Source organism: Mus caroli, chromosome 14 (genome assembly GCF_900094665.2).
Source record: "Mus caroli chromosome 14, CAROLI_EIJ_v1.1, whole genome shotgun sequence".
NCBI classification, from domain to species: domain Eukaryota; kingdom Metazoa; phylum Chordata; class Mammalia; order Rodentia; family Muridae; genus Mus; species Mus caroli.
In genome coordinates, this window is record NC_034583.1 from 18,390,394 (window position 1) to 18,400,109 (window position 9,716).

General features: G+C 50.5%; 1 protein-coding gene across 2 annotated transcripts in view; it reads right to left on the reverse strand.

Annotated features, from left to right (window-relative positions):
* Positions 1–630: 630 nt before the first annotated feature.
* Zcchc24 (zinc finger CCHC-type containing 24) overlaps positions 631–9,716 on the reverse strand; it is a 51,630-nt gene continuing 42,544 nt past the window's right edge. The window contains exons 3-4 of one of the 2 annotated variants that reach the window (XM_021181639.2): positions 8,701–8,865; positions 631–4,402 (exon numbers count right to left, since the gene is read on the reverse strand). In XM_021181639.2, the coding sequence (XP_021037298.1) occupies positions 4,289–4,402; positions 8,701–8,865 (279 nt within the window). In that variant the 3' untranslated portion in view covers positions 631–4,288. The remainder of the gene's footprint in view (positions 4,403–8,700; positions 8,866–9,716) is intronic. The other variant, XM_021181638.2, reaches the window with a different exon arrangement.

Sequence of the window (9,716 nt, forward strand, 5' to 3'; positions counted from 1 at the left end):
ACACATTCAGACCAATATATTAGCATTGCTTCTCTGGAGGTGACGGGTGAGCCACAAGGCTGAGGGGAAGTACTGGTCCTTCATCAAGAGGCTTCATGGACAGGTTGCTTCTCATGTGTTCCTTTGCCCTACAGATGCCAGCTGGTGACAGCCCTATGCAGTCCCTCCTTTGCTCAAAAGAACTCCCTATTCCCTCTCCTCTGGAGCCTTCCATTTGTTTGCACGTGATAGCCAGGATCTCGGACCCTAATCCTGGCTCACAGTCAAGCACGTGCCGCCACACTGGAGCCCGGGGCTGCAGTCTGAGGCTGAGTTACTCCTATATATGGTTACCCAGGAGAGAGTCCCATCTGAACTAACGTGTGACTTAATCTGCTGACAATCTCACCCAGTTGGGGCCCCACTTGGCGAGAACCCTCACTCTGGAAGGAGTGTCCACATGAGGAGGGCAAAGGGGCTGGGAGGAGGCAGGTCATTGGTGGAAACAGGGCAGAGACAACATGTTCAACTTTGAAACTAAATGCCACCCAAGTTCTTCCCACCCCTGCTTTGTCCCACATCTGTGAAAAGGTCCAGCTTCCACCCCCCAACCCCGCCCCATGTTCCTGTATACAAACTCATGAGCCTCCATCTTTCCAAAATCCTTTTAATACAGCACAGAAAGGCTATATTTTCATAGGCAAGCTTTATATAGTCTCCAGGAATAAGGCACACAACGGAATGCCACCCCGAGGCCGGCCCTTTCAGGGAGGGGAGGAACTTTCTCCATGTACCCTCCAGGCGGGGCTCACGGGCTCTGTTTGTCTTTTTAGCTGAGTGCACACACACGAACAGATACAGACACAGACAGGGTCACCACACAGGGCTGCAGGAGCTGGTACAGGGAAGTTGGCCATAGAGCAGGGGATAAGCCTCATTGCCACTTCCCAGAGGGCTGCACACACCCTTCATTTCAGTATTAGTTGTTGCACTGGCTACACTGTAGTGAGGTTGGATTAGACTTTAAAGTAAATTCAAGTCCATTAGAGCTAGGGGGCAGGTGTGAGGGCTTAGTGGACAGATCCAAGATCAAAGAGCATGGGGCTTCCAGGCAGGCCTGGAACCTCCTCCGGGGTCCTTGTACCTCCTTGGGTCCTGCTGACAAGGCCACTGGGCTCACAGACCAAAGGGTCTGTTTGTTCGATGAGTCCTCTTCGTTTGTCCGTTCCCCACCCTTCTCCTAAAAAGTAATAAAACTGTAGTAACAAGGCAATAACACAAAGATGCAGGGGGAAAGATTCCATGCCACCTGTCATCTTCATCGGAAGAGGCACAAAGGATCGCTGTTCCCTTTTTACCGTGTTGCCCACTGATAACTTCCCTTAAAAAGGCAATACTTCCAAATACACATATGTATAAATACAGGGCAAGAGCATATTAATAAGTCTAAACACTTGAATAATATACTGGCTGCTTAATACTGATATTTTCATCCAAGGAAAACAAAATTAATAAAAAAAACCCATAGCTTAAAAGATTGCAAAGATTTTTTTCCTCGTTAGAATTATGTACCAGCGTCATATAATAATTCTATGTAGATAATATTTCCTCCTTAATCTAGTTCACTTGCATACTTTTTACAGACCAAAGCATAGAAAAAATAACAAGAAAAAAAAGGAAAAGTTCTCACCATAAATATCTTCTTATAGCTCAACCAGACTTGCAAAATACATCTAAAAATCAGTTTGATATGGATTGCGCTTTCAAAAGCACTGACATTTAAGCGCATGCCTTTCTGTTGTTTTCAATTTTAATAGTATCAAGCCATCATATTTTTCTTTTCTTTTTTTTTAAAAAAAAAGACCCTCAAATATATACAAACAAAAATCATTATGAAGAATTTGGGGGTTGGGGGAAGGCTACCAAGTTCCATGTCCAAAGAAAAACTGGTAACCATGCAGAAATTTTAACATCTATGAATTTTTTCCCAAAATACACACATAGCATTTTTTTAAAAAAAAGAAAGAATTCTGTGTCAAGTATAACTCAAAATAAATAGAAATTCACAAGCAGAGCTATTGAATACTTCATATGGGGTAAACACCATTCTCTCTCAACTAGATCACTAGATCTACCGACTGCAAGCGATTGTCCCTTTTGAGTGTACTACAACCACACGCTTTCCTGTCCCCTGGGCTTGTAGGCCCTCTGAGCATTGACTTTCCCGGCACCCAGCCTTGACAGTGGCATCTTTTGCTAGCCTCAGGAAGATCACACGTTCAGCAGGACGGGTGAGCGGGGCCTGGCTGTACACAGACATCAGTCCAGTGACCAAAATGGTCCCTTTAGGCTGATAGCTCACCTTCTACTGGCCCTGGCTTTCTGAAGACTGTCGCTAGCTCTTTGCATCTTTGACCCAATTTACCTACTCCCAATTTGTCCTCATTTGGGACACAGGTGCACTGTCCATTACTGTGAACACCCTCTTTAGAGTCCCAGTGGGATGCCAAACAGAAAAAAAATCCCTTTCTTAGCAACAGGAAGCTTGGCATGGGGCAGCCTTAGTGCAGCAGCAAGACTGTTGAGTCCTTGGTGCTGGGTGCTCAACGTCTGCAGCCTAGCATGCTACCACTCGAGGGCAGCACGGTGGCAGCTAATAGTCTGGGCCGCCACAGATAATACCTTTGTTAAGTGCTCAGAGAGTATGTTCTCCCAAAATCTACCCTGCAGCTAGCTGCTGCAGACATACAACCATCTCTTCCACTTACCCCCTGGACCCTTGCTTAACACTTCACATCAGTCGTACAAAACATTTTCATTTGAAAACAAAAGGCAACTGGGCACCATATGTAAACACTGAATTTCAGGCCGATTTTATGGTCTGATTTTTTTTTTTCCCTCTCTCTCTCCATAGAAGCATAGTATGAGGCAAAGTCAAGAAACTCAGTCCTGGCAGCTGGTGAAGAGGAAAAAGACCAGAGAGGTGTGGCTTGTCACAGGGTAGGGGGCACACTGCTGACCCTGGCCAGGACAACAGCCACCCTGCGACCATGTGACATGCCAGGTAATCTCTCTGCCTCCTTAGGAAGCAGGAAATCTCTGTCCCCAGTTTCCAAAAGAGAGATTCCGTGGCTCATTTTAGGCTTGCCCAGTGTTGGGGGCTGAGGAGGAAGAGGAGGAGGAGGGGTCCTCTCTCGTCTTCTCAGGGGATGGGAACAACAATCAGGTAAGGAGGGCTATAGGAGAGGACATCCTAAGTGGCTATCAGGACAGAGGCTGGAGGGCGGGGCACCTAGATGTTTAGAGACAAATCTCCCCCGACCCCCTACCCCCAGGGACATTCTGTGTTCCAGAGGCAGCCAGCTCTCTTCTAGAAGTTCAGAGATCACAGGGACCTCTTGCTTTCTGGTGGCACTTCGTCATTTAACTAACGGGGAGACTAAGGCTGGGGATGAGATGTCCTCGCCCCAAGTGGCAGAAAGCGGCTCCAGACTGCCAAGGCCCCCATCCTTCATGCCAGAACAGCCTTACAGCTTTTGTGGGGTGGCATCCCGACCATGGGTGGGAGGCTAAGGGTAAAGAGAGAGAGCAGGTGACAGAACCCAAGCCTACAGGACAGTCTGGGGGAGGTCATGGGAAGTGGTGATGCCTCATGTCCCTAGGATGTCTTGGCACACTGGTCACTGCTTGATGTCCCCATTGCCTGACCCTCTTGCCTGTCTCATTGGCAGAGGGAGGCTGTGTTTAGCTACCAGGTACAGTGCAGTGATGTCAGGGCTGGTGAGATTAAGGACTCAGTATGGGCAGGGACAGAGGGCCACTCCTCAGTAGCTGCTAGAAGAAGTGACTGTCCACTGTGGCTACAGATCAGGAATGACTTGGGACTTTCTAGAGTGGTTTTTCATACGAGGCAAGCTGCAAGGTGCTGGGTGGGACAGGGCCTGGTTGGTCTTGGAGGGAGAACTTCCCACAGGCCTCAGGATTCACAGTTCATTTAGTGTATTTGTGGCAGATGCAGGGTCGCTCAGCCCCCAAAGACACTGAGGATGAGAGCTTTCAAGACCATCAAGACCTCTGCTGGCCTCTGTCCTTCTACAGAACCCAGGCCTATGGTGAAGAGTCCCTGAGCCTCCTGTCTCTGCACCCTGTTGGGAGCATGTCAGCTACTCTGCCAGCGTGTGAGACAAGGACACACGCCTCCTCTGCTTAAGCCCACAGGCCTGTGACATCTCCTCAAGCATGCGGACATTCAGCCCTTTGGGCAACACAGGGAGGTGGCAGCTGAGGGGTGCTACAGTGGTGGCCAAGATCACTGCACACGGCGACAGTAGTAGCCCAGGACCTTGCACTTTTCGCAGAGGTGCTGAGGGTGTTCCTTGCTCTGGTCAGACACATCCAGGCCGTCAGGCTTCTCCAGGGGCCTCTGCAGAGAAGGAGAGGAAGGGGCCAAGGGGCGGGGGTGGGGGGAGAGAATCTGCAGTTACAGAGATAGCTCAGCCAGTGCCTTGGCATCCCACCTCTTGCCTGTTTGCAGACGCTTGTGTCCCAGAGGAAGCTCAGATGAAATTCCTGGGCTGGCAAGAACCAAGGCAGGGGTATTAGACCCAGAGCCCATGGCAGATACATTGCTTGATCCACAGAGAGGTCTGGGCAACTGCCCCCTGAATGCAGATCAGAAATCTCCCAAATCTGGCTCAGAGTAAATTCAGGACAGGGGTGCAAAGGCATCTACCAGATGAAGAAACTGAGTCTCAGTCAAGAGAAGCCCCAAGTCACATCTGTCCCTTTCAATCCAGTGGCTCTGGGAGTCACTTACCCTGGACATAGCTACATTTCAGCCCCAGAGACAACAGGGCTCTTAGTTCCATAAAGCCAATCTGGGGTCTGGGGTCAACCCCAGCCAACTCCTGGCCTAGTGCCTGCCCATTTATCGAGTGACTACATGAACTCGTTTTCTAACAGAGAAACTGAGGCCCAGGGAAAGGAGGTGACTTAGCAGGCCTACTGTGCCCCTTTAGTGTGATCCTTGTCTGTAAAGCATGTTGTCACACTCATTTGCAAAGTTTGGAGAAACCCCAAGGGATACTGGCTATTGGTAACCTTGGCAGCATTAGGCGCACACAAGTACCCCTCTAAAAATTGCATGTGCTAAGTGTGTGTTCACGTGTATACATGTGTTGCTTCAGCTTGAGTGTGGAGGTCAGAGGACAACTTGGAGGAGTCGGTTCTCTTCTGCCATGTGAGTCCTTGGGATCAAACTCAGGTCATCAATGTTGGTGGCAAAGCCCCTTTTCCCTTGAGGTACCTCACCAGCCCTCAACCATTTTTTTGTACTTTGGATGGCTTGGGGTTCTTGGCTTCCTCTCCCTCCCTGACCTACCCATAATAGCCAGCCAAAGATCTGTAAACATCGTAAAGATCATGAGGAGTGGCTCTGTAGTGGACAGTATTTCAGCTGGCTACAAAGACTATTCTCCTTCCAAGCCCAGAATGACACCATGGCAGCAGAAGGGTCCTCCACTCAGACTCGGAAGCTCAGAGGAAGCTGGTCAGGGCCAGATGGGAGCCATCTGCCAAGAAGAGGGGAGCAGAAACTATAGGCTGACATGGGGTTGGGGAAAAGACCCTTGGATACCAGTGACATGCCCAGGATGGTCAGGGAAGGGCAGCTGATATGGACGCAGCCCACTGTGTAGACTGTTAATTACTCAAGAGTACCAGCTGCTTTTCTGCCTTGACCAGGCCTTGACCCAAGATGACATTCAGGGCAGTTAGGCAAATGGCTAGAGTGTTCTAAACGGTGAAGGTTTAGGCAGCAAGTGGCCAGAGTTCTACCTCTTAGCTGCCCTAGAAGGGGGTATCCCATAACTCAGCCTTTTAAGCTTTAGCTACAGAGGAAAGGCCTGGAAGAAGGAGAGCCTGGGCTTGGAACTGGGGGCCTTCCAGAGGACTGGCCTCACCCCTCCTATTCTCTCCCAGCAGGGGAGAGGAGAAAGAGCTTGACTTCCTGGCAGACCAGGTCCCAGAGGGCAGCTTACCCTCCATTCACTGTGTGGTCATGGCCTGGTCACCTGACCCCTATGAGACACCATCTCACTCCCTGCTGTGAAGTGAGTGGCTGGCTCCTTTTCAGGGAGTCAGCAAACCAAGTAAAGACAAAGGCTAGATGGAAGGACGCCCCTTCTGATGTCGTTGAGTCTGAAAATTAATGGGAGGGGGACAGTGATACAGGGTCACTCAGAGTAGGAGGTGCTAAGCCACCCCCTGCTGGTCCAGGGATCCCAGAAACAGAGTAGCACGGATCTCTCCATTTGGGTTTGCCTGCCTCCAGGGCGGGGTCATTGTATGTTCTATATGAAGAACTCCATCTTGAGCTGGAATCTGGTCCCTACGCTTTCATCTTGGATGTTCCCAGCACCCAGGGCCTCTTCCCGTGCTCTCTGCTCAGGATGGTGACTAGTTGAGCATGTTATCTACCCCAGGCCAAACCCAAGCTGTCTAGTCAGTTTCCATGGCTCCCCTCAGCTCTTCCCAGGCCCTCCACAAACCAGCTTTCTAGTAGAGGATAGAGGGACAAGAGTGGGCTAGCCTACACTGTCTCTGCTCCTCCTTTTGTGTGGCTAGGCACTGCCATGGAACTCAGGCTGACTCAAGGGGACAGCTTCCATGGGACTGGTGTTTTACCACAGATGAGGAAACCATAAGCCATTTAAAAGTCTTGCCCAGAGTGCTCCAGAGAGGAAACGGTGAACCCCAAGCCCCATACATGCTGCCTGCCCAGAGCTTGGTGTTAACTCTAGATCTCATGCACTCTCCTAGCCCATTCCAGGTCCCTGGCTTTCGGTCCCTGGGGCATCCTCCTCCTTTGTGACCGCTTCCACCCTTGTGGTCCTGAGAACTTGCTTGCACTGACTGCTCTGCCCACCCTGCCAGGCACTGCTGTCCTGGTTTTTATGCCAGGGGCTGACAGAGATCCAGAGCTCTCATGGGTAAGGGCAGAGCCAATGAGGAGAGCTGAGAGGCTTGCAGAGTGTTCTGAAAACTGCTCTGCCCATGTCTCTGCAGTGTGTCCACAGCTTGTAGTATCATACGTCAGACAGCTTTGAACACCATCTCTGCCATCCATTGGCTGATGGCTGCTACCTCAGCTCATCTTTCTACAGCCTGAGCTAACGGGTTAGTGACAGGTGTCATCTAGGCTTATCTGTGTGTGTGTGTGTGTGTGTGTGTGTGTGTGTGTGTGCACGTGTGCATGCGTGTACTAGACAGTAAATGATTCTATAACTACCGAGCTCCACAAAGACTTCATAATGTCTGTGTGGACAGTCAGCAAGTCATTTAGCATCTCTTTGCATGATTGTTCTCCTTCATAAAATATATGTAATAGAAGTCCTGTTTCATGGGGTTGTGGTTAGAAGGGTACCTGGCTCATGGGGGAACTGTCCATACATTAGTATTAATATTGAATATTATCAGTAATGTTTTGAAAGGGCAGGACCACCATCAGCTGAATCCTTGGGAAATACTCTTGGCCTACACTGGCCGGCCCAAGCCTGAGGTTCCTTAAAACTGTTTTTCTCCTTGGCCTTGGTCAATGTGGATTCTAGCCAGCTGCTAAGACTTGCTCAGCCTGCAGCCTCAAGTTGCCAGTGGGGAGCTGGGGGGAGCTCTCAGAATGACTCCCCTCCGTGGAAGGAAACACCCAGCAGCTGGGACTGATCTGTGAGCTGCCCCACCCCACCCCCAGCCCCCAGCAGGGGGGCAAAGCCCGTGTGTTTTCCTCTCTTCTGGGGTGGGAGGGGGGCTGGGTTGTCTGGGGGAGACACAGTTGGAGTCTGACAGGAAACAGATGTAGTGGGGGTAGGGTTTCTCAGAGGAGTGAGGTGGCCCAGGTCAGCACTGGGGGAGGGGCAAGAGGACAGGCTCCACTCCCTCACAAGGAGAGCAAGGGGGAGGTATTCCCAAAACTCAAACCAGAGAAAGGAACACAAAGACCCAGGAACCCAGAACGTGGCTGGTGTGTGCGCTGCAGGGTAGGATTGTTCAAAACCTATTGCCTCTGTGTACCTCAATCTTCCCAAAGGACACAGTAGGTGCTCAACAAATACTGGCTGGATGATGGTGAGTGGGAAGCATGGAGCTTCGAGCTCTTGAAAGATTCATCTAGATTGAGCTCTTCTGTGTAGAGCCGGGCTGGCAGGTCAGCAGGCTACACTTAGGCTATGCTGGTAGGATGTGGGATGGAGGAAGGCAGGGAAAGCCATCAGGGACCGAGGGATATCTTGGCAAGATGGAAGGGACCCCATACTTAGCCTGTCCTGCCAGACACTGGCCCACACAGAAAAACTGCCACGTGTCCAGTTCCTCTGGCTCTGAGTGTGCCCCATACTTGCTTTCTGTCTGGGTCATAAGACAGTCTGTGAGTCCCCCAGACCTGCAGCCCAGATCCTCAGAACCCAGACACTAGAGGGCTTGTAGAAACTGAACTGTCCTAATTCCCTGTCCCAGTCATCCACCACGGCTTACCCTTCCTGCCTACCCCTCCCACACACCTCAGCTTCAGGTTCCAGAGTATAGAGCCAGTTAAGCCTCAGTAGGGGCAAAGAATCACCCTGCAGGGAGCCTGAAAGAACGCTCTGCGACTTCCCCCCAGCCCCACCCACTGCAGGCTGCTCAGTCCCACAGCTAGCTCCACCCCCACCCCAGGCCCCGCCTACCCACCTGCTTGTGCGGGTACACATTGATGTGGCACTTGATGCACTCCTGCCCCATGTTGGCCCAAGAGTTCCCACTCATCCATTTTCTCTTGCATTTGGGGCACTTGTACTCGCCAAAGCAGCGCTTCTTGCCTTGGTACGGCGTCAGACCCTCACCTTTGGGGCGTGCCTGGAGAGACAGGAAGTAAATACAGGAAAATGAGGGCTCAGCCTTCAGCTCTCATGGCCTGCATCCCATCCCCATACTTGCTTTATGGTGTGCTGGGAATCAAACCTAGGACCTCGTGCAGACTGGACAAGCCCTCTACCCACTGAGCCACATCTCCAACCGAGTTAAGCTTGGCGTTTCTGTCACGACGGCACCAGTAGCTACTATATTCTCCTTCAGGGCTGCACGGTGGCAGAATTCATGCAAGTTCATCGTGTGCTACAATGAGTGCTTGGTACACATGTATACATGCCTGTATACATGCCTATGAGTGGATTTGTAGAGCAAATTTCCAGAAGTCAAACTCCTGAGGCAAAGGTTATGAGCGCCATTTTTTAGCGATAAGACCTATTGCTGCTGCCTCAACTCCCACAATGCTTTACCGGTTTCATGTTCCGGACACTCGGGAGAAGAGTCCCAGAAACAACTCATAAGCTTTAAACTGTGCACAGTTCTGAGGAACAAGATAAGAGCCATGTGCCTGGAGCATCAGAGGTCTCATTGCCCCATGAGTCCATGGTATATACGCTACTCGCTACCTGCCCATTAATTCTTCAGTGACTGCCTGATACCGATGAATGGTAGCATCTACAGTGCTTATGTTCAAGTGGCTCTCGTTTTACATAGGAATTGACCTGGAGCACAGGTCAACCCATATTCCAAGGAGACATTGCAAAGTCTTCTCTTACCTGAAAGGGGGAAATCTACCAATATCATAAAGGTCCGAGGTTGCTAAAAATGTGTGGTGAGAACCAAGCCTCTGCTGGGAAATCTAAGAGAGATTCATGCTAGTTTTTTTTTCCTTTATTATT